The 25,721-nt window shown below is 43.7% G+C and overlaps 1 protein-coding gene across 3 annotated transcripts in view; it reads left to right on the top strand.

Annotated features, from left to right (window-relative positions):
• The window catches only part of LOC133361675 (uncharacterized), a 16,212-nt gene extending 405 nt beyond the window's left edge, over positions 1-15,807 (top strand). The window contains exons 2-11 of one of the 3 annotated variants that reach the window (XR_009757404.1): positions 1,278-1,368; positions 3,433-3,574; positions 6,283-6,387; positions 7,648-7,738; positions 10,091-10,159; positions 11,311-11,386; positions 12,244-12,313; positions 12,479-12,581; positions 13,977-14,082; positions 15,742-15,807. Coding sequence is in view for 2 of the 3 variants with exons in the window: in XM_061580657.1 (XP_061436641.1) it covers positions 6,329-6,387; positions 7,648-7,738; positions 10,091-10,159; positions 11,317-11,386; positions 12,244-12,313; positions 12,479-12,581; positions 13,977-14,126 (612 nt within the window). In the remaining variant the exon portion in view is untranslated. Of the gene's footprint in view, positions 1-1,277; positions 1,369-3,432; positions 3,575-6,282; positions 6,388-7,647; positions 7,739-10,090; positions 10,160-11,310; positions 11,387-12,243; positions 12,314-12,478; positions 12,582-13,976; positions 14,169-15,741 lie in introns of those variants that run through there. The other 2 variants (XM_061580658.1, XM_061580657.1) reach the window with 2 other exon arrangements.
• Positions 15,808-25,721: the final 9,914 nt, after the last annotated feature.

Here is a 25,721-nt window from a genome sequence, read left to right as displayed (position 1 = left end):
AACCCTTCAAGTGCAGTGTGTGTGGGAGGGCATTTTACCCCGAGCTCTCATACTCTGATGGTGCATTGTCTTTGAGTTGTGCGCCTTTTGGCATCATCTGGTCCAACCCATGTGAGACTAGGCTCTATGGAAAGCTTTCTCGGGTGTGGACCAATCAACTTCAAGGACAGTGCATACATTATCAGAGTTGTGTTTTTGGTTTGCATTATGACTGCAGGTATTGTGGTCTATGCAAACACGACTCCTTGTAAAAAAAGGTGTCAGTTTTGTTGCCAGATAGAAGGGTAAAAAAACAATTATCAAGGTTGATCTATATTCTTGGTTCTTTCGGTAAAGTCACGTAGAAGGGAACAAATTAAATAATAGAGACATCTGCAAGTTGCAAGCGGCTCGCATGTTATTTAGCGAGGCATAGCGCCGTTCTTTTGAAAGGCATTATCCTCGCCGCGACACGACCGCACTATGATGGACGGTGCGAAACCATGTGCCAGGTGCCTCGTTAAGTCTTCAGGGCGAGAGACATACCGTCATGGGAAAGGGTTACATTGCATTTATTGTGTCCATAGCACGCATATCGTGTGATCCACAATTCATTTTTGATTTTGCCAAGTGACCTACAAATCTTCTTGGTTCTTTCGGTAAAGTCACGTAGAAGGGAAGTAATAAAATAATAAAAATAAAACATAATAAAATTATTCTCACGACGTTTCAGCCACAACGCAAGTATCCGTCCTCAGGTGAAAACCAGGTCTGTCGAAGCGACAGCGTCTGAATGAAACAGCACACGAGCTTGGAGCGTGTATATAAGCTGGGTTGGAAGGGGGGAAGAAAGGGGGCGCCTTGAAAAAATAATATGCATATCAAGAGGAATTTAGCATATTTATGGGAAATGCAGATATGTGATTAGTACTACTTATGCCCGTGCATTATGCAGGATTAGCAGCATCAAAGGGAGGGGGATAAGGGAAATGCAGGTATGTGAATATGACTACTTATGCCCGTGCATTATGCAGGATTAGCAGCATCAAAGGGAGGGGGATAAGGGAAATGCAGGTATGTGATTAGTACTACTTATGCCCGTGCATTATGCAGGATTAGCAGCATCAAAGGGAGGGGGATATGGGAAATGCAGGTATGTGAATAGTGCTACTTATGCCCGTGCATTATGCAGGATTAGCAGCATCAAAGGGAGGGGGATAAGGGAAATGCAGGTATGTGATTAGTACTACTTATGGCCTACAAATGTTAACTTGCAACTTCTTCTTGTTCCAAAACAGTACAAGGTAATCGCTTGGTCAGAACACAGAGTTATGCAGAAGCCATTGACAAGTTTACCGACGCAATTAACTTATGTCCGCGCGATCATCGGTAAGTCAACTCCCTTAGTGTAACTTGACAATTTTTAAAGCAAAATTTGAATACTAATATTAACATTTCATGAGCATTAAACACTTCTATACAGCCAATTTGAGTTGATGGAAAGTAGCTTGGCAGTTCAACGTCGTGTGTGTGTGTCACAGGCATAATGCATTCTAAAGGCAAAATGTTGCGTGATAAAGTTGGCAGGATGGGAACATCACAGCGAGTTACGACTTAAACTGCTTGATGACGTCTTTCCAATGATTGCCGAGTTTGTACCCATCCTCTCGGTTGAAACTGTGTCTGTATATATGGATGGCTTCATGAACAAATCTTTGTTGATAGCCAGTGCGCGTACAAAGTACCTTCATCTTAGAGAAATCGTGTGAGCCCACCGCATTGAAACAATGATCAGCCACGGCCGACGCGTTGGTCCTGCCGTGTTTCAGATCCGCCTCATGCTCACGGACATGGTCCGAGACGCCAGGGTACTGCATATCCATATTCTTAGGTTTTTTCGGTAAAGTCACCAGGTAGGTAAAAACATTAAAATTAATCAAAGTAAAATAAAATAAAAATCACGACGTTTCGGAGGCAACACAAGCTTCCGTCTTCAGGTGGAACCGTCACAGCCACGACAGCTGTATCAAGTAGATGTGTTGCCTCCGAAACGTCGTGATTTATTTTATTTTAAGTTTATTAATTTTAATGTTTTTACCTACATGATGACTTCACCGAAAAAACCTAAGAATATGAATCCTTGCAGTCACGAAAGCTTCAAATCTAGAATTACTGCATATCTTTCACAGATGGGATCAGATTACGAATTTGACGTAGTGTTAAATCGAGCCTGGATCTTGTGTTAGCTCAAGATTTAGGAAATATTTTGGTGACCCCTGCTATGTATGGCAAGGTGATGGTTTTGATGGTTCTTTCCCAACGGTTGGGGTGAACGCTTTATGGATAGTGTGGTCCGAATATTCATTCATCTTGAGAGCTTGGTGTACATGATAAAGTTCACTGGCTCGGTGATGATGGTCGGAGATGCATGGAGCTCTATGGTGTAGCGTTTTGATGAGGGAATTCTTTTGGGATGGATGGTGGTGGGAGTCAGGTTTTAGATAAGCATCCATATGGGCGGCTTTGCTGTAGACAGAGTGTCCCATTGAGCCATCAGTTCTCTTTTCGATTAAAACATCCAATAATTCTAGATTTGAAGCTTTCGTGACTGCAAGGATTCATATTCTTATGTTTTTTCGGTAAAGTCACGTACGTAAAACATTTATTTTATTTTTTACCTACGTGACTTTACCGAAAAAATCTAAGAATATACATCCAAGAATGGTAACTTGCCATCCTTTTCCACCTCCATGGTGAATGTGATGGCTGGGTGTATGTAATTAATGTGCTTGAGGAATTGGTTCAGAGCTGGTAGGCCATGTGGCCAGATGACAAATGTGTCATCTGCGTACCTCTTCCACAAAGACGGATAACAACCTTGTCAACGTCTAGCTTTTTAACGTGTTGATCTGTTACCTACATGTTTCCAATCAGATGCAGACATTTTAAAATCCTTTATATTAAGTTCACTTGCTTGCTTGCGCGCTTACGACCGTGCAAATCTTTCGGTCGTTTGTTAACCCGCTTCCCGTGAGCCAATCGAGCTGACATTTTGCACACAGACTCGTTGTGCGTGACAATTACTTTTCGTGAAAAAAAAATTCCTAAATTTTCAACTTTTTAGGAAAAAAAAAATTTCATATTTTATTTAAAATAGCAATGTGATAAAAATGGAACTCTTACTCAAGAAAAACAGAAATGAATAATAAAATAAAACCGATGCCACGCATATAAAGGATTTATAGTGAAAAACTTTGTTTTACGGGTTAAATTTTTAGCGTGTTGATCTGTTACCTACATGTTTCCAATCAGACGCAGACATTTTTTCCGTCAACGTTCAGTGTGATTTCAAGAATGTCTTATCCACATGGCCTAGTTCAATTCGGAGCAATCGAATTCTAAAGATGGTCTGTCAATTGGATTTGATTTCTCATCTGTGTCATTATTCACCAGCTTTTATGGAAATCGGTCATTTTGTTTGGAACATCTTGGCTTGTACACTGATGCCTTGTTCGATGCGGAGATCGCTATATATCTAAACCCAACATGGCCCCGGGGATACTTCAGACAAGCGCGGGCTTGCATTGGACTGAAGGTAAGGTTGCTGTGTTTGCAATCTTTGACAGTTCACGTGCAATTTGCATTACACCGTTGACTGGCTTTAAAGATAAAGGACTAATTACAGTAAAACCTTGGATTGCGAGCATAAATCGTTTGTAATCCAAAGCACTCGTATATCAAAGCACTCGTTGTTTATCAGTCGTGATCACGTGACAAAGCGTATACTACGTGTCCTGTTCGTATTGCAAGACGTCGCTCGTTTATCAAGTTAATATTTATTTTAAAATCCTTTTTATTAAGTTCACTTGCTTGCTTGCGCGCTTACAACCGTGCAAATATTTCGGTCGTTTTTTAACCCACTTCCCGTGATCCAATCGAGCTGATATTTTGCACACAGACTCGTTGTGCGTGACAATTTATTTTTGTGAAAATTTTTTTCCAAAATTTTACACTTTTTAGGAAAAAAATAATTTCATATTTAATTTAAAATAGCAATGTGATAAAAATGAAACTCTTAATCAAGAAAAACTGAAATGAATAATAAAATAAAACCGATGCCACGCATATAAAGGATTTATAGTGAAAAACTTTGTTTTTACGGGTTAATTTTTAACAAATTTGCTCGTCTTGCAAAACACTCGCAAACCACGTGACTCGCAATCCAAGGTTTTGCTGTGTATTGATTTGCATTCAAATGAGTTACTTTATAAATGACCTTCAATTTTATTAATTACACCGCAGCATTTAACTTTTGTAAATGCAGCAATGTGACGATGATGGGTAAACGCATAGTGTACAACTTTTTACTCTTGTAAGTGTCACCACCCAATATTTCCATTCCACACCACAATGATGTCCGTCTGATTTCCTCAGTTTGGACTTTGACCTATCCGTTGAAAGGGAATTTGATGTAAATGACCATTTTATCATAAGCAGCACCTCAGATTAGAATTGTTGTAACCTAATGCCACATTGGCCAATTTTTAAGTTCAGATTTTGAATTAAGCATTGCCAGCAGATTTCATGCACAGAACCACCACGGCATATAATAATACAATGCTTGGTCAACATTAATTCTAGATTTGAAGCTTTCGTGACTGCAAGGATTCATATTCTTAGGTTTTTTCGGTAAAGTCACGTAGGTAAAAAAATTAAATTAATAAAAGTAAAATAAAAATAAAAATCACGACGTTTCGGAGGCAACACAAGCTTCCGTTTTCAGGTGGAACCGTCACAGCCACGACAGCTGTATCAAGTAAATGAGAGATTACAAGAGATACCACTCGTATATATTGGTCAACATATCACATACGGTGGTGAGAACAAGTTTGAACCCCAATGATAATTATGGAAATTAAATAGTTGTACCATGACAGTCTTCTTGAATCAAAACCCGGTATTTTCTTAAACATCTAATAGGGTTTATATGAACAAATTCCATGTCTTCTGAAACAAAATGATGCGTGAGTGAAGCACATCTACAAAAGAATTGCTACAGAAGAAGAGATTCCTAAGTTGTACAATGGCCTAGTCAAAGTCCAGACCTAAACCCCATCGAAATGTTGTGGCAGGACTTGAAGCCAGCTGCCCTTGGAGCTCTGTAAGGAGGAATGGGCCAACATTATTCAAATCAGATAAGAGAGGCTGACCAATGGTCACAGGAAACACATTTCGATTTAAAGCTTTCGTGACTGCAGGGATTCATCTTCTTGGTTCTTATCGACAGACATGTTCTTCTTCACCTGAGGACGGCTGCTTGCGTTGTGGCCGAAACGTCGTGAGAATTGTTTTATTTTTATTATTTTATTACTTCCCTACTACGTGACTTTACCGAAAGAACCAAGAAGAGGAAACACTTAGTTGCAGTGATTTCTGTGTCACCAGTTACTGAATCTAAAGTTTAATATACTTTTTTCACACGTGGTTATTGAATATAGACTCATTTGAGGATAAGTAGATGTTGAAAGAGTATCACTGTATCTTCTTGGTTCTTTCGGTAAAGTCATGTAGAAGGGAAGTAATAAAAATAATGAAAATAAAACATAGTAAAATAATTCTCACGACGTTTCGGCCACAACGCAAGCAGCCGTCCTCAGACGCTGTCTCCCCGACAGACCTGGTTTTCACCTGAGGACGGCTGCTTGCGTTGTGGCCGAAACGTCGTGAGAATTATTTTATGTTTTATTTTTATTATTTTATTACTTCCCTTCTACGTGACTTTACCGAAAGAACCAAGAAGAGGAATCCCTGCAGTCACGAAAGCTTTAAATCGAAAACAAATATCACGTTTTATGTTTCATTTGTTTAATCGTGTTATCGTTGTTATTATTAGGACTTAGATTAAGATGTAATAACATTTTAGGTTTGAAATATGTAAAAGATGTGAAAATCCGAAGGGGTTCACACTTTCTCTCGACCCTGCAGAAGAAAAACAGCCTGTGGAGTATTTGGCTTTGTTCAAATTGTCCGTTTCAATTGCTCAGTAAGTCGTGGAGTTACTCACCCCCCCCCCCCCCCACCATTATATGAATCGTCAGGAACAGGTGTTGCAATTCAATTCAAGGATAAAATTACTTTATTTCTCCTTTGGATTTTCTCATGTTCTGTCTTGTACTGTGTGCATTCAAATAAGTCCATCAATTGTTGTATGCATGCATTTATTTAATTGTTACATGCCTACTGACCTTCCATTGCGCATGTAAGTTTCTGACTAAACACGTGTTGTGTTTGTTAATTTGACAGCGTTACAGAGAGGCAGAAAGTGCGTTATGTCAGCTGATTTCTTTAAATGTGTCTTCTGAAGAAGCAAAACAAGAGCTTAGGAAAGTGCGAACACTTCTCCTTGTGGTAAGCCGGTGCACCAGTGTCATACATTGTGTGTGCATATTGGAGTGTCTTTAAGTTGAGGCATAAGCAAATGACTTCGGACAATTTTTCACAAGGTAATTGAGTGCAAACGTAATCTCCATCTATATAAAAGGCAAAGTTGTAATTGTGTGTGTTTGTTCAAAATGTTTAGCGTACTTCCTGACATGCAACAAACTGGAAATTAGCCATGTGGCTACTTTCCAGACTGTACACCATGCAGGCATTATAAAAATACACTTTTTTTGGGGGGGGGGAGCTCAATAATGCATTTATTTTTTGCACGGCAAGTGAGCTGTGACGTCAAATCTGTCACGTGACCCGCGCATGTGGAAGCGTAACGCAATGTAGTGTAGTGGTTAGCGTGCCACGCTATGAACGCGGCGTCCCGAGTTCGATTCCCGCTCACGGCCACCGCCGGTGACGATTATTTCAACCGCTCCTGGGCCTCCCCTAGGTCGACTCAGCCTCAAACGAGTAACTGGTGCGGTGTGTGAACATCGCCACTGGGTGAAGCCGGGTAGTACAGCTCGTGTGTGTATTCATGTAAAGTGATTTTCACAGCTGATAAAGTCGTGCGGAACTTTAATGAGAATGTATATATGGCAGAGGTCGCTAACGGGTTTTGATTCCTTACCCATACCCGTACCCGGCCGCACCAGGGTCGCAAATGGGTACCCGTTCCCTACCCGTACCCTACCCGAAATGAGTGACGAACGGTGAATCACCAGTGACTCACGGCCTACCCGTACCCGTACCCGGCCGCACCAGGGTCGCAAACGGCTACCCGTACCCTACCCGATACGGGTATCGGGTACCCGGTTGCGACCTCTGATATATGGTACCCTACCCGATACCCAGCCGGGTATCGGGTAGGGTACGGGTATCGGGTACCCGGTTGCGACCTCTGATAAATGGTAATGTTGCCCTTTGACCTTGAGCGAAATGGACATTTTGGCCTCGTGCCAAATTCATGATCGCTTGCAGAGTGCCAATTGCCATCTCGCACGCGTGGAATTAATAAGTTAGCACCGTCGTATGTGAAAACCGGTTAGATTTAAAGCTTTCGTGACTGCAGGGATTCATATTGTTGGTTGTTTCGGTAAAGTCACGTAGAAGGGAAATAATAAAATAATATTGTTTTATTGTTTAATATAATATTGTTTAATACTAATATTATTTTATTATTATTTTACCTAGAATACACATCTGGTTTGCCGATGTTTCTCTGCGCTTTTGTAGGAGATGGGCTTTCCACAGCAGCAGTCGGAGGCTGCAATCTTGGAGTACGACACGGTGTACGCCGCTTCAGAAGCACTGCTTCGAAACACAGGTGCTTATTGCAAAGCTTGTATTTTTGAAATGCCGTGTTTGTTGCCATAATTGTCCTAATCCCTATGATGAGCTTTGCTTAGCGTGGATGCTTGATGTGGATGGATACTACAGCTCTGCACAGCGATCTCGCCACGGTGGTAGCAAGATGTTAACTACCTCGCCTGGTATACAGGAGGTCGTGGGTTCTGTGAGATGTTAACTAGCTCGCCTGGTATACAGGAGGTCGTGGGTTCTGTGAGATGTTAACTACCTCGCCTGGCATACAGGAGGTCGTGGGTTCTGTGAGATGTTAACTACCTCGCCTGGTATACAGGAGGTCGTGGGTTCTGTGAGATGTTAACTACCTCGCCTGGTATACAGGAGGTCGTGGGTTCTGTGAGATGTTAACTACCTCGCCTGGCATACAGGAGGTCGTGGGTTCCATCCCAACCCTGACGCCTGCTGCTGTGTATTGGGAGCTTGCGTGCTCTGTCCATGGTTTTCCCCTTCACATTTAGAAGCATGCGTGTTTAGAGTATTTGCTATAAATTTCCACAAGTCACTTCATTGAGCTTCATTTGTGGCCAGTTGTCATCTGAAAAAGAGATGTTTAGCTTAGTGGCCTTACCTGATAACATTTAAAGTTTGATTCTAGATTGGAAGTTTTCGTGACTGCAAGGATCCATACTCTTTGGTTCTTTCGGAAAAGTCACGTAGGTAGAAAATAAAAATAATGATAAAATTTAAAATACAAATGAAATTAACTCAATTTAGTTATTTTCATCTTTAAAATTAAAATAACTAAACTTTAGTTATTTTAATTTTACATCTTAATTTTATTCTTTTTTTCACCTACGTGACTTTACCGAAAGAACCAAAGAGTATTTAAAGGTTAGTATCGATTTTAGCAGCAGCCATAACACTCGTCAATTCACAAACTCGGAACTTAAGTACTCACCAATCAGCTGACTGTCACTGATTGCGGTTTGCTCTAATTACATGCAAGCATCGCTGACTGTAACGAATGTTCCTTTTTTATTCCATTGTGTTAAATCACAAATGTGTAATGTATTTTAGTTGTAGACACTAATTGATACACTGATCGAGACATTTAAACCAATACACCGTTCAAAAGTAATGCAATGCTAAATCATACATTTCGATTTAAAGCTTTCGTGACTGCAGGGATTCATCTTCTTGGTTCTTTCGGTAAAGTCATCACGTAGAAGGGAAGTAATAAAAAAATAAAAATAAAACTAATAAAATAATTCTCACGACGTTTCGGCCACAACGCAAGCAGCCGTCTTCAGGTGGAGAACAGGTCTGTCAAGTAGACTTCAGACTCTGTCTACTCGACAGACCTGTTCTTCACCTGAGGACGGCTGCTTGCGTTGTGGCCGAAACGTCGTGAGAATTATTTTATTGTGTTTTATTTTTATTATTTTATTACTTCCCTTCTACGTGATGACTTTACCGAAAGAACCAAGAAAATAAATATTCTCACGACGTTTCGACTGCAACACAGGCAATCACCATCAGTTGTGAAATCCACAGCAAGAAAATTTGAAAAAGTGGCGATTTTTCTTAACGTCAGCACCATAGACAGCGATTTGGCAGTTTGCCAGATGAACGAGTCCATCTTTGTTTTATTGTTTTATATTTATTATTTCCCTTCTACGTGACTTCACCGAAAGAGCCAAGAATATAATGCTACAACATGTTAAAGCAACACAATCTGGTTATACCCAGCACGTTATGGGCAATCTCCCCAACTCGGTGAGTGTGACGATGAGCTGTATAGGAATGTTTTTGTTTCACGAACTTGTGTTCACTTTGGTGTGATCTCGCCTCACGTTGACCTCCTTTTCACAGATACTCCCAATTCACTTAGCACGTGTTTAAAACACGTGCTTCCCCAATGTATCGCCTTTGTAAAACAACAAGTTTATTAACTCGGCCAAGCTTTCCTGGATGAAACTTGTTTTATTTTCTTGGATAAAAAACGTGTATTCTTACTTGCCTGGATAGAACATGTATTCTTACTGCCAGAGGTCGCAAATGGGTTTTGATTCCTTACCCGTACCCGTACCCGGCCGCACCAGGGTCACAAACGGCTACCCGTACCCGGCCGGGTACGGGTAGCCGGGTTTCGGGTAGGGTACGGGTATCGGGTACCCGGTTGCGACCTCTGCTTACTGCCTGGATGAAACATGTGTTCTTGCTTTGCTGTACTTGGTGGTAGTAAACCGACGTTTGTCACCATTTTGGAACGGTAAAGCAACTGGTGTTTATTCTCGAGATTATCAAAAGAATGTGAATCTTCTGGGAATGAGAACACTGATCCTGTATCTGATTTCTACTCCTGTTTCAGGTTCCTTGTCAACATCCGGTGTGGGCAACGTGGGGATACAGAATGATAAACCACCAAGTCCTCAGCCTAGTAAGTAAACTTGTGTATAACTAATTAGAAAGCTGTACATCCATTTCAATAAATGAGCCTCTTACACTAGAAATGTTTGTATGGAAACATGCAAATGGACAAATGCGTTCGGAATTGCTAACTTATTACCCATGAACTTGCATTGAAATTCCCAAACGAATTGCACTGGTAATAAGATGGAATGTGCATTTCATTCTTTAAAAATAAATAGTTTTTTTTGTGGTACATTTATAGAAATTGGTGTCTGGTCCAACACCAATTGAGACTAGGCTCTAAGAAAAGCTGTCTCGGGTGTGGACCAATCAACTTCAAGGACAGTGCATATCATTATCAGAGTTGTTTCTTTTTAATTGCATTTTGACTTCTTGTGTTGAGGTTATTGCAAACATGATGCCTTGTATAAAGGTGTCAGATTTTGTACCAGTTAAAAGGGTAAAAATCTACTACTATATTTTGCCACTGGTAAAGGAGATGTCTCATAGTGTAAATGCTTACCCCAAGCTTTCAATACTCTGATAGTGCGCTGTTTTTGAGTTGTGCGCCTTTTGGCGTCATCTGGTCCAACACCAATGGAGACTAGGCTCTAAAGAAAGCCGTCTTGGGTGTGGACCAATCAACTTCAAGGACAGTGCACATCATCATCAGAGTTGTTTGCATTTTGACTGCTTGTGTTGTGGTTATTGCAAACATGATGCCTTGTATAAAGGTGTCAGATTTTGTACCAGTTGAAAGGCTAAAAACCTGTCACTACACGCCAGTGTTGTCAGAGAGAATGAGCGAGTGTAGAGTGAGCTTAGGTTGGTGGTCACCTCCCTACGTGTCATGTGAACGTGTTACCGTTCTGTTCAGAAATAAATAGAGCTGTCTTTCCAGCTCAGTGTGTGCGCCTCGATCGAACCATCTCACTCGCATCATCAGGTTTCCTGTGTGCTGTACAAGTAACGAGTCGCCACGAACAGTGACAAACCTAACTAAATGGCCGGTGGTGTCTGGTTTACGGCACATTTATATGAATGCGATCTAACCCAAAGAAAACCTTTATTATGCAGGATATTGGTCGCGAGAGCCGGCGTGTTCAACTACGTGGATCCTTTATCTAAAACGCCATCCTATTTGTGTGTTGCCCGCACCACGTTGTGCATGTACACAAGCTGTAGATGTCGCCGCACAGAGGAGCCAAGACTCACGTGGTGCTTTGGGCAATTCTCCAGTGCCTCCACCACCTTCGTGAGTAACGCACCATCGCTGTGACACTTGAATCCGTAGCGTAATGTCATGGTTTTGCTTGATAATGTTACTGGTAGACTTGCAACACAATATGCGTGCATCATTAGACCTTCTTTGCCAGTACGAAAATATAATAATAGGATTTTTCACCTTTTTTCAGGCAACAAAACAAAAAAAATATTTTGATGTGGACCAATCAGCTTCAAGTACAATGCCAATATATTGTCATAGTGTGTTTTTGTTTGCATTTTGACTGCAAGTATTGTGGTTAATGCAGACATGAATCCTCGTAGAAAGGTTTCAGTTTTGTTGCCAGAAAAAAGGGGAAAAACCCTACTATTAATATGCGTGCAATTGAGATACTTTCCAAATGTTAAGATCCATAGTACAAAGGTGGCATTTTTAAATCATCCTTTATATTAAGTTCACTTGCTTGCGCGCTTACGACCGTGCAAATATTTCGGTCGTTTTTTAACCCACTTCCCATGATCCAATCGGGCTGACATTTTGCACACAGACTCGTTGTGCGTGACAATTTATTTTCGTGAAAAAATTTTTCCAAAATTTTCCACTTTTTAGGGAAATTTTTTTTATATTTAATTACCAATTGCTTAATGGTGGCAGGCAATCATCTGACCCATAGGTGGCAGCCATCTCAAGCCAGAGGATGAGAGGACTCTAGCCGCCACGCATATAAAGGATTTATAGTGAAAAACTTTGTTTTTACGGGTTAATTTTTTGCATATAAAAAATGAAAATTAAGCACTTGTGAGCATGCTGGCTATGTTATCTAACGACTCTTTACCATTTTATTAGTCCGTCTGCAGTTTAAATTTTGTATTTTATTTTATTCTCAGGTATAAGCATATGGGTGGGAAATATCACTTCTGCTGTTACTGAAAAAATGCTTCAAAAGCTGTTTCGCCCGTAAGTATGTATTTGCGGCTATACGGTGTGTTACTATTCCAAACATCTAATATTGACTGCATTCACAATACATATTCTTTACCAAAAGAACCAAAGAGTAATGGATTCGTGCGGTCGCGAAAGCTTCAACTCAACATCGCCCCGATCGCTTTGTCACTTGTACAGATTTGGACAGATCCACAGCATCCGAATACTGGTGGACAGGAAGTGTGCGTTTGTCAACTACACGGACGAGGAGGCCGCTGAGAGAGCTCTCTGGTCCCTGCAGGTGCGTTTGTGGATGCCGAGGGAAGGGCCTCTATGGCATCTGCGGTCACCGTGCGCCTCTGTTAATCACACTGGTCAACACACTTTGTCTGGCATAAGGTATTACAGTGATCCCTCGCCACTTCGCGGTTCAAGTTTCGCGGTCTCAGTGCATCGCGGATTTTTCTAACTGATTTAAAGGCCTCATTATTATACCTGTGCAGTAACACCATCATCATCATCATTCATCATCACATTCATCGAACTGCACAGGTCTGTCATCGTCGTCATTGTCATCGTCATTGTCATCGTCGTCATTACTGGAGTCAAGTCTCAAGATGCTACTGTCATTGGTGAGTGTAGAACACCATAATACGTATCGTATGAGAGAGAGTGAATGTATAATATTAAGGTTTTATAATTAAATAGATTTAAGTAAAATATATAAAGTATAAATATACATATTTTAAACATTCTGGTACCCACACACACATAGACGGAAATTCCTAGGGGGCCAATCCTACTTCATGGATGTTCACCTATCGCGAGGGGTTCCGGTCCCCATTAACCGCGACCAACGAGGGATCACTGTACAACGGTTTTAAGTCAATTTCGGGCCGCTGATTCCAAATCAGGGAACAAATACGACACTATACACTACACTATACACTACACACTACACTATACACTACACTATATACTACTATACACTACACTATACACTGCACTACTATACACTACACTATTCACTACTATACACTACACGAAACACTACTATACACTTACATTATACACTGCTACACGATACACTACATTATACACTACTATACACTACACTACTATACACTACACTACTATACATATACACTACACTACTATACACTACACTACTATACACTACACTATACACTACACTATATACTACACTATATACTATACTATACACTACTACACTATACACGACTTTACACTACACTATACACTACTATACATTATACACTGCTACACGATACACTACACGATACACTACACTATGCACTACACTCACTAGTGCTGTACTAGTGACGAATTTGCCACGTTCTGTTTACGTGACAACCCTCACTAGTTGGCTGTGTGGGGTGGTGGCGGGTTTAACGACACATTGATATATTTATGCGATCTCACCCCCCAAAAAACTCTTCCTATGGACACAATCCAAGAAAAGACAGCAAAATATTGCAGAAAATACACCGTACTCCGACACTGTGTGCAAAAATCCCAGTGGGATGCAAGTCAAACAACAACAACAACCAGAAGACAACTTAGATTAAGGCCATCAGTCTAACTCTGTACTACAACATACAAACATGGCTAAACCAATGCACTTTTCGAAATCACCAAAATAAAGCCACGTGTCTCTCCCTTGTGTCCTCAACAGGGACACAGAGTAGCAGACACCAATCTGCTCATCGACTTCCAGAGTGTCTCCGCAAAGACCATCGCAGCCGCCTTTCAGCAGCCTTCAGCAGTTCCGCCAGAACACGGTAACGGCTTCTCCAAAATGCAAAGCAAAGATGGGTTTCAGTAAACTCGACGCATTGTGGTGAGAAGTTCAATCCGTCTTCTTGGTTTTTTCGGTAAAGTCACGTAGAAGGGAAATAGTAAAATAATAAAAAATAAAACATTAAATAATTCTCACGACGTTTCGGCCACAACGCAAGCAGCCGTCTTCAGAATCTCTGCCTTCTCGACAGACCTGTTCTCCACCTGAGGACGGCTGCTTGCGTTGTGGCCGAAACGTCATGAGAATTATTTTATTATGTTTTATTTTTATTATTTTATTATTTCCCTTCTACGTGATGACTTTACCGACAGAACCAAGAAGATGAATCCCTGCAGTCACGAAAGCTTTAAATCGAAATGCATGTTTTAGCATTGCATTACTTTTGAACGGTGTATTGGTTTAAATGTCTCGATCAGTGTATCAATTAGTGTCTACAACTAAAATACATTACACATTTGTGATTTAACACAATGGAATAAAAAAGGAACATTCGTTACAGTCAGCGATGCTTGCATACAATTAGAGCAAACTGCAATCAGTGAAAGTCAGTTGATTGGCGATTACTTAAGTTCCGAGTTGTGAATTGACGAGTGTTATGGCTGCTGCTAAAATCGATACTAAACTTTAAATACTCTTTGGTTCTTTCGGTAAAGTCACGTAGGTGAAAATAAGAATAAAATAAGTGTGAAATTAAATAACTAAAATTTAGTTATTAAAATTTTTAAGATGAAAATAACTAAAATTGAGTTAATTTTATTTGTATTTTACATTTTATCATTATTTTTATTTTCTACCCACGTCACTTTACCGAAAGAACCAAAGAGTATGGATCCTTGCAGTCACGAAAACTTCCAATCTAGAATCAAACTTTAAATGTTATCAGGTAAGGCCCACTAAGTTCAATCCGCTCTCTGCCGCGTCATTATGCAAGTGCATGTCAACGTGGGAATGATGAAGACCCGCTCGCGTGATTCACTGTAGTTTGAGTAAAGATTTTGGACTGCAGGGATATTTAAAATCGATGGCGGTTGATCCTAATAATCCTCACCCCCATTTTCACCCCACTCAGTGCTAGCAGTGGCTGTTCAGTTAACTTGATATTTCATCTTCTTGGTTCTTTCGGTAAAGTCATCACGTAGAAGGGAAATAATAAAATAATAAAAATAAAACATAAAATAATTCTCACGACGTTTCGGCCACAACGCAAGCAGCCGTCCTCAGGTGAAAACCAGGTCTGTCGGGGAGACAGCGTCTGAATGAAACAGCACACGAGCTTGGAGCATATATCGTGTGCTGTTTCATTCAGACGCTGTCTCCCCGACAGACCTGTTCTCCACCTGAGGACGGCTGCTTGCGTTGTGGCCGAAACGTCGTGAGAATTATTTTATTATTTTTATTTTTATTATTTTATTACTTCCCTTCTACGTGATGACTTTACCGAAAGAACCAAGAAGATGAATCCCTGCAGTCACGAAAGTTTTAAATCGAAATTTAACTTGATATTTATTGTGTCCTTAGCACCATTTACCAACATGCCACTCATCTCACATTTACATTCTATATACTAACCAACACACTTGTATGGATATAATGTAAGCGCTGCTTTGATCATTGCAATTGTTGATTTGTCTCTTCCCAGATGAGTTTACCGGTCTGTCTCCTTGAATGTACTTCAAACCCACCCTGATCACAGGGCCACTGTGTTGTTACACAATATCGTTTTTGCATTTAATAAACCGGCATTATGAAGCGTTCTGACTTCGTGTTTGGAGCTGTTAATGACGTGAAGGTGGCAAACGTTTTTCATGTCGGCACCGGCCTTTGAAAGACGTGTAGCAATTTGACCACTTGCTGTAAAACCACCCACGTGGATAAGACATCCACAATTAGTTTGAGCACGGGGCGTATTCACTGTTTGGACTGTCAAATAAATAGTCATGAAAGTCATTGTGGTTGTTGGGGACTTTCTATTTGGCCTTGATTTGGAAATAGAAGTTTTGGTCAATTCCTATTTTGGATAATGCTTCACCTGGATTTCAACCCAAACAATGAATGCCTTTCGCAGCTCTGCTGAAATAATGTCATCTCAGAATCTACCGAGGATGCTGTTGTGATGCTTCTCCGTATGTGACAGCAATCAAGATGTTCCGTTTTTTATAAGCCATACGCTGAACATATGCCTGGGACTTTCATTAGTTTTGATCTATAGTTTAGTATGCTCTTAAGGTGTTTAATAAAGTCTACAAATGTACAGTAAACATCAAAGCTTAACATACGTTGTCATTTCATCAGCAATTTTCACATCCTAAACAACAAAAGTCTTATTTTGCACGCATTCAGAAGCCGAGACTTTAACGTTGTCTGCAGCGACACAGCTGAATTTGCCACCTTGCAGATTGAGAACATCTGCAATTACTACTAATGTTTAAGATTAATATTTTACATGTGTGCAATCATCTCCAATGTGCTCTGCCTTGGACGTGTGTTCAAGGTAGAGCACAAGTCTTGCCTAGAGAGGTGGTTCAAACAAGTTGGTGCCATTCCCAGTCCAAGGGCCAGCGATTTTAAAGATGATGATTTCGCGGCCACCAGGAGGAACTCTTTCTCTATATTCTAAGCCAGTTTCACAAGCGGAGGGTTTTAACTGGAATCCAGCGACGTGGCCCAACTTTACGTTGCCAACGATCGCCGCTCGCTTGCAGACCTCACGACAATCGGTGAAATACCGCGGATTGCAAACGCAGTTTTGTCAAGGCATTGGGGGGATGGGTATTTTGGCACCGCAATTGGTTAAGCCCTTTCCTTCTTTCAACGTTGACATTCCGCTGTCTAGTTCGTGGTGAATATATTAGCAAGGTATTGTTAGTCTTTTATGTAAAATGTCGTTTTTGCAAATCTGCTATGTGAATGACAAGCGGGAATTTATTATTGATTAATTTCGCTATGCCAGCTAATGAACCTTTTTCGAATTTGACATGTAGTGTTTTACAAATGTCACATTTTTTTGCGTTTTTTCTGTTATCGGTTTTAAAGTTTGAACGAAAAAACGATGTTTCATGTTCAGCTGAATTGTTGTTTGTTGATTAAAACGTTATAAGTGAAATGCTAAAAGTTTTCTCTTTTGCAATTTATTTTTTGTAATGAATGTTGCTTTCATGCCAGCCACTTGCAATAGACATCACGAATTGTAAATGCAAACCTCTTAGTATCTTTGATAATACATCTTATTTGTAACTTTGCATTCCGATGCGGTATGTCACTAAACTTATTGCGTGCAGAACTTGCTATAAGATATTCTTGGTTCTTTCGGTAAAGTCACGTAGAAGGGAAATAATATTATTTAATTGTTTCCCTTCTACGCGACTTTACCGAAAGAACCAAGAATATGAATCCCTGCACTCTCATATTACATCATCCCATGATGTAAAACATTGATTACAGTGATTTTTATAAAAATAAAATTGCTGAAAATTCATAATTCTGATCTCAAGGGAATAATCACATTTGTGTGGGTCCCTGCGAATATCACCCCCGGGCACGACTCACTCTGGCGATGGAGAAACTCGGCATGGCCTGCTCGATGATCATTAGTGTCAGCGTGAATGATTTGTGTGCTGCGTCGTGCGATTCCAAATGGAAATGTTCATCTCGGAAGTCGGTTCACACAAAGACTTGATTATCACTTCCTCTCATCTAATAATGCTGCCTCTCTCTTCCCCGTGCGTGTGGGTGTGTATAGCTCGTGCGGTGTCGTGTGTATGAGATACAACAACAATTACAGTTGCACGTGCTGCCACATTTGACGTGTGAGGTCACAACTGGTGGATGCAATTCGTATGATCAAATAAAAATGAATCTCGATTTAAAGCTTCTTTCGTGACTGCAGGGATTCATTTTCTTGGTTCTTTCGGTAAAGTCACGTAGAAGGGAAGTAATAAAATAATCAAAATAAAGCATAATAAATGATTTAATTAAATAATAAAAATAAAACATAAATAATTATTTTATAAAAAGGAATTCTTTTCTTCTTGGTTCTTTCGGTAAAGTCATCACGTAGAAGGAAACCATAATAAAATAATAAAATAAACCAAAATAAAGTAATTCTTTTATTTAAATAAAGTAATTCTTTTATTATGTTTTATTTTTATTATTTCCTTCTACGTGATGACTTTACCGAAAGAACCAAGAAGATGAATCCCTGCAGTCACGAAAGCTTTAAATCAGTTGACGTTACACATATGGAAAATACATATTTTTGAACTCAAAAGCACGTAATAGAAAGAAAAAACACCTCAACATTCCTTGCTGTGGTAAGCCGTGTTGCTGGTTGCGTACACACACACAAGCACACAGTTCCAATCTAAGTAACAACAATGCAAATATGCTGATAAATACTCTGTTTCTTTCGCTAAAGCACATAGGTATAAAAAAATTAACCCGTAAAACAAAGTTTTTCACTATAAATCCTTTATATGCGTGGCATCGGTTTTATTTTATTATTCAATTCTGTTTTTCTTGAGTAAGAGTTTCATTTTTATCACATTGATATTTTAAATAAATATGAAAAAAAAATTTTTCCTAAAAGTGGAAAATTTTGGAAAAAAATTTTCACGAAAATAAATTGTCACGCACAAACGAGTCTGTGTGCAAAATGTCAGCTCGATTGGATCACGGGAAGTGGGTTAAAAAACGACCGAAAGATTTGCACGGTCGTAGCGCGCAAGCAAGCAAGTGAACTTAATAAAAAAGATTTAATAACAAAACTAAGCACGACGTTTCGATTGCAACACAAGCAATCATCATCATCATCAGGTGGGAAAACCACAGCGAGAACATTGTTTTGCTACCTACGTGACTTTACCAAAAGAACCAAAGAGTACGGATCGCTGCAGTGACGTCAACGTCAACTCCAGATCGCTGACAACCAAATCGTCCCGTCGTGCCAGGCCGCCATGTTGGCCGGGTGGGTAGGCAGCACGCGCCACGGGCGGACAGAGCCCTGATTGGCTGAGAGCCGCGCGTGCGTCACGCCTCCCTCCCATTGGCTGCTGCTGCTGCCGCCGGTCAACTCACCCGCCCTACGTGGTCAGAACGTGACCTCAGCAACAGCTGCGACGTTCGTTTCAAACGCCCCAGGCGTCTCCTCTCTCTCACCTCTCTCTCGTTTGCCTCCCTTACGACGCTTTGCTCGACATTGTTTGTGTTGCTCTACACCAACTGCTGCTGCTGCAGGTTCGACGGCGGCTGGTGAATCCCGTAGCGGGTACGTGGCCAAACACGCGTCTCCTCCTCCCTGTGCTACTCAGCGCTCACGCTCTTGACAGACAACTTGATCTCGTCCCATGTCTTAGCCACTCGGCGTTGTTGGATATGGACGTGATGAGTAATGTTACTAACTTTTTTAAAACACACGCGTTAATGAAATGTACCCTGCTGTTTGTAGATTTGAAGCTTTCGTGACTGCAAGGATTCATATTCTTAGGTTTTTTCGGTAAAGTCACGTAGAAGGGAAATAATAAAATAAAAAGTAAACATAATAAAATAATATAATATCTTTAATGTTTCATTTTATTATTTTATTATTTTTATTAATAATATAACAATATTTTTTTTCATGTTTATTTTTATTTTATTATTTTCATTAATAATATAATAGAATATATTTTTAATGTTTTATTTTTATTAGTTTATTATTTTTCTTCTACGTCACTTTACCGAAAGAAACAAGAAGATGTATCCCTACTATTTCTAGATTTGAAGCTTTCGTGACTGCAATGATTCATATTCTTAGGTTTTTTCGGTAAAGTCACGTAGAAAGGAAATAATAAAATAAATAATAAAGCAATAAAATAATATATTATTATGTTTTATTTTTATTAACAATATATATTTTTTTATTGTTTAATTTTTATTATTTTATTATTTTCCTTCTACGTCACTTTACCGAAAGAACAAGAAAGATGTACCCTACTATTTCTAGATTTGAAGCTTTCTTGACTGCAAGGATTCATATTCTTAGGTTTTTTTTTGCTAAAGTCACGTAGGTAAAAAATTTAAATTAATAAAGTAAATAAAAATAAATAAAAATCACGACGTTTCGGAGGCAACACAAGCTTCCGTCTTCAGGTGGAACCATCACAGCACGCTTACTGTATCAAGTAACTTATTTACTTTTATAAATTTTAATTTTTTACCTACGGACTTTACCAGAAAAATTCTATGTACCGTACGAGTAATGGAAGAACTCCAGCAAGTGACCCGAGGCTTGCCAGTGACACTATACACTTCTACACGATACACTACACTAACACTACTATACACTACACTGTTCACTACTCATACACTAACACTATACACTGCTACACGATACACTACAACTATACACTACTAACACTACTATACACTACACTATACACTACTATACACTACACTATACACTACACTATACACTACTATACACTACACTATACAATACTATAACACTACACGAAACACTACTATACACTACACTATTCACTACTATACACTTACACTATACACTGCTGCAAAGGTCCAGGCCAGAAAAACATGTTGTTGTTGTTGTTGACCAGTGTTATAAACACTTGATGTTTGTGTCTAGCAACGAGGCGGCTTGCACTAAAGTATGTCAAACACTTCGCCGCATTTCACCGTGGCACTCTATTCATTGATGGCCGTCGAGCGCGTCATCTCAAGCAACTTGACAAGGCCAAGATCACATCTCCATTCATATAAAAGGCAAAGTCGTGATTGTGTTTGTTCAAAATGTTTTAGCGTACTTCCCGACATGCAACAAACTTGAAATTTGCCATGTGGGTACTTTCCAAACTGGACACCGTGTACAAATTATAAAAATACTCTTTTTTGGGGGTTGGAACTCAATAATGCAGTTATTTTTTGCACGGCAAGTGAGTTGTGATGTCAAATCCGCGCACGTGGAAGCGTAACGCAATGTAGTGTAGCGGGTAGCGCTACGCCGCGCTACGAAACCGGCGACCCGAGTTCGATTCCCGCTCACGGCCACCGCGGTGACGATTATTTTAACCGCTCCTGGGCCTCCCCTAGGTCGACTCAGCCTCAAACGAGTAACTGGCGTGGTGTGTGAACATCGCCAGTGGGGGGACAAAGGCGGCCGGGCGTGGTTCATCCAAGCCCCCAGGCGAAACCGGGTAGTGAAGCTAGTCTCGCTATTGATTATGCATCGTCAATTTTTCCATTTTCCGGTCACAATTTCATTTACACAACTTAAAATATCCGAATAAAAAAATCACAACGAACAGTTCTTCCCCCCCATCACCTGCTTCCCACGTCGTCGTTTTTAAATCCTTGATATTAAGTTCACTTGCTTGCTTGCTTAGGACCGTGCAAATCTTTCGGTCGTTTTTTAACCCACTTCCCGTGATCCAATCGAGCTGACATTTTGCACACAGACTCGTTGTGCGTGACAATTAATGTTCGTGAAAAATTTTTTCCCAAAATTTTGTTTTTGCGGGTTATACTTGTTATCAAGCGTTGCCTTATTCCTGCTCGACCCTCTCCCCCCTTCGTCTCCCCGCAATTCCGACTCCTCGGCCGGCGCCGTCCACGCACGCAGCTCGTGCCCCGGCTCGCCCCGACCCGGACAAATGGATCCTCTCGGCGCCGCCCTCGTCTGCCTGTGCTGCGCCGTCACCGTCGCCGCCTCCGCCCGCCGCTCCCCGCCGGCGCCCCCGCGCTACTCGGTCCGCGAAGAGGAGCCGCCGGGGACGCTGGTGGGGAAACTGGCCCGCGACCTGGGCCCTCACCGCCGAGCAATTCCGAGCGCGCCGATTCCGAGCGCTGCGGGGCACCAACGGCTCCGACTACCTCGCCGTGAGCGCCGACAGCGGCGAGGTGTGGGTGCGCCGGCGCCTCGACCGCGAGGGCCGCGTGCCGCCGGGCGAGCGCTGCTGGCTCGGGCTGCTCCCTGCTGCTCGGCGCCGTCCTGGAGCGGCCCGCCGAGCTGGTGCGCGTCGTCGTCGACGTGCTGGACGTCAACGCCCACGCGCCGCGCTTCCCGGCCGAGAGCGCCCTCCTCGAGGTCGCCGAGAGCGCCGCGGTCGGCACGCGCTTCGCGCTGGACGGCGCCCGCGACCCCGACGCCGGCGCCAACGCGCTGCGGGGCTACGCCATGGAGCCCGACGACGGCGCCTTCGCCCTGGAGACGCGCGACGGCGGCGGCGGCGCTTTGTCGCCCGTGCTGGTGGTGCGCCGCGCCCTGGACCGCGAGCGCCGGGCCGCGCACGAGTACGTGCTCACCGCGCTGGACGGGGGCCGCCCGCCGCTCAGCGGCACGGTCCTGCTCCACCGTGCGCCTCCTCGACACCAACGACAACGCGCCCGCCTTCGAGCGGCCCGTGTACCGGGCGCTGGTGCCCGAGGACGCGCCGGCGGGCACGCTGGTCGCGCTGCTCCACGCGTGGGACCCGGACGATGGCGCCAACGGGGAGGTGGAGTACGCGGCGATGCTGGGGGCGCACGAGACGGCGCGCACCCTCTTCGCGGTTGACTCGCGCTCGGGCCTAGTCACCCTCGTGGGGGCCCTGGACCACGAGGAGGCCGACTCCCACGAGATGCACGTGCGGGGCGCGCGACCGGGGGCCCGACTCCGTCCCGCTTACGCCACGGTGCTGGTGCGCGTCCTGGACGTGAACGACAACGCGCCCGTCGTGCGGCTGCTCGGCCCCGACCGGCGACGCCGCGGCGGACTCCGCGGCCGCCGTCGTCGGCGTGTCCCGGGGGGCATCGCCCGGCCACGTCGTGGCCTTCGTCCGCATCCGGGACCGAGACTCGGGCGCCAACGGGCGCGTGACCTGCACGCTCGAGGGCGCGTCGGCCGCGGGGCCCGGCGCGGCGCCGCCGTTCACGCTCCGCGCCTGGGACGGGGGCGAGGTGTACGCGCTGGCAACGGCGACGCGGCTGGACCGCGGGGCGACCGCCGCCGCCGCGTACAACCTGACGGTGGTGGCGCGGGACGACGGAGCGCCGCCGCTCGTGTCGGTCAAGACGTTCACGGTGCGCGTCACGGACACGCGCCCCGAGGGCCGGCTCCGGATGACGACGGCGGGGACGACGACGGGGACGGGGACGATGCCTTCGCGACGCCGTTCGTCACGGACGCGCGCCCGAGGGCCGGCTCCCGGACGACAGCGACGGGGACGACGGCGACGACGGCGACGGCGCCTTCGCGACGCCGTTCGTCGCGGTCGTGGCGCTGGCCGTGGCGTCGTGCGTCCTGAACGTGGCCGCGGTGGCGGTGGTGCTGCGCTGCAAGCGGGAGAACAAGGAGTTACGCACCTACCACTGCGGCGCGGCCAGGACGCCGGCGCGTGACGAGCCGGGGGCGGCCCGCCCGCTCCGGCGGCGAGGCGGCATCCGCCACCGCGCCCAACGCCTACGAGGACAAGTCCTTCCTGCCCTCGGAGGCGGCGGGCGCGGCAACGCCGGCGCTTGGCAAGCCCCCGCGTCGCCACCCTCTGCGCCGTGTGCCTGGCCGGCACGACCTCACACAGGTAGGTGATGCGCCGACGCAAGACGGCCCCCTTTTGAAAATGACCGCACGGGCCCGGGGAGGCCCGCCAAGCACTCCCCGCTGAACTTTCACTGCCGCGGCAATAACTTAAGAAATCTTGAGAATCAATCATCCGTCACGAATCGTCATCCGCCCCCCTACGCACAATGCAGCGTGCGCGGGGAGGGGGGAATGACGTGTTTTTTTCCACGCATATCTCCGTAGACTGTCCGCGAAATTAAATTGCAATCAAGTATAAAATATAGGCGCATTGTGTACGGTCGATTGAGTTTGCCGAAATTTCATCTGCATGCATTTTACTCCGGTTATCAATTATAATATAAGCAACTGATTTAAAAGCTTTCGTAAAGCTTTCGTGACTGCAGGGATTCATCTTCTTGGTTCTTCGCTAAAGTCACGTAGAAGGGAAGTAATAAAATATTATTATGTTTTATTTTTATTATTTTATTACTTCCCTTCTACATGACTTTACCGAAAGAACCAAGAAGACAAAGCAACTGAATCGGAGAGGTTCATGGTTCGACCTCTACGCAAACCAACGTCCCTCAATCAGCAGCACGAAGGGGGGGTGGGTGGGTTCCCACGCGTACCTGCGATCTGCTGGTGGCAGATGCTTAAGAGACTCAGAGAAGCGGATATAATGAGGAGGCACATTCGAAGGTACGAATCGTGGTGCCACGCGTATTAAACGCTCGCTGAGATCCGAGCACTCCTTTTGGCGAGCTTAATATACGTGTAATAATGGTCATTGAGGCGACTCCTGGAATCTGGTCTTTATTTCACTTTTCATGAACAGCTTTCCTTCACGCTGCTGACAGGCAGCGTGAGAGGGACAGACAGACAGAGAGAGACGCACTGCCACGTGGCAACCCGGAGCCCCGCTCCCGCGTGGCCCCCTTCCTCCGTTCGTTCCCGTTCTGACCACGTGTCGCTCGTCTCCACCCCTATTTAATACCCGGGTCACGTGGTACGTTTCCACCAAACCTGGTTAGCCTCCATGGATTCTTCCAGACTCCATCGTAGGCTCCCGGGACCACGCCCCTGACTCGTCTCCCCATTGGCCGTGGCTAAAGCCAGCAGAACCAATCATCTACAAACAGCTGTCAGCTTGCCATGACGTCAGGGCCACGCCCCTAGGCTTCCCCCCATTGGCTGTGGACCAGGACCGGTAGAGCCAATCATCGTGACGAGTTGTGATAGGTCAGTGAGCCGGATATATCCTCACGTTACACATGTTTAAAGAACACGAAACCCGTGGTACCAGCGAGGACCCTTCTTCAAACGTGCGAGCGTGCGTGCGTGCGTGCAAGCGAGCGTGCGTGCGCTCTCTGCACAAGGGGTCTGCGTGCCCATTCATGGACAGACGTCGGCACAATGACCCTGCTGCGTACGGATTGCTCCTGTTACTAAACAAAACGGTGAATGTTGCAATCTTCCGTGGTGAGAATGGAAGTGAAGAAAATGTCTCGCGCTGGCGATATACAAAACTAACAGATTTAACGTGCACATACGCGGCGCTTGCCCGCACGCGATCGTGAGTTCGAAGTGCGTGAATGACGGTGGCGTGCCCCCGTTGATCTTTTGCAGGGCAACGACAATTTCAATCGACAGCAGCAGCAGCAGACGTCTGGAAGGTGAGCGTTTACCGCGTCACACACGCGAACCCTTCATTTGTTCAGCAATCCGGCCTCAAAATCATCAAACTCTTAGGTTTTTTTTTTTTCCGGTAAAGTCACCACGTAGGTAAAAAAAAAAATTAAAAGTTAATAAAAGTAATAATGGAAATAAAATAAAATAATAAATCACGACGTTTCGGAGGCAACACAAGTCTCCGTCACAGATAAAAATTACTGCATCAAATCAAGTTCCGTTTTGCGCCGGTAATTTGCAGACTGAGCGGATGTCGTGACTTTGCGGTGCATTTAGACAACAACAACAACATCTAGACAACAACATCTAGACAACAACATTTAGACAACAACAACAACAACACCCCATGGGAGAGGAGCAGTGGGAAGGCGGTGTTGTGCGTTGGCAGAATGCCGTGCTCT

This window comes from Lethenteron reissneri, unplaced genomic scaffold (assembly GCF_015708825.2).
Source record: "Lethenteron reissneri isolate LAM-NWPU_2019-01 unplaced genomic scaffold, ASM1570882v1 scaffold_1198, whole genome shotgun sequence".
In the NCBI taxonomy this organism is placed as follows: domain Eukaryota; kingdom Metazoa; phylum Chordata; class Hyperoartia; order Petromyzontiformes; family Petromyzontidae; genus Lethenteron; species Lethenteron reissneri.
This window is presented reverse-complemented; position numbering and strand designations above follow the sequence as displayed.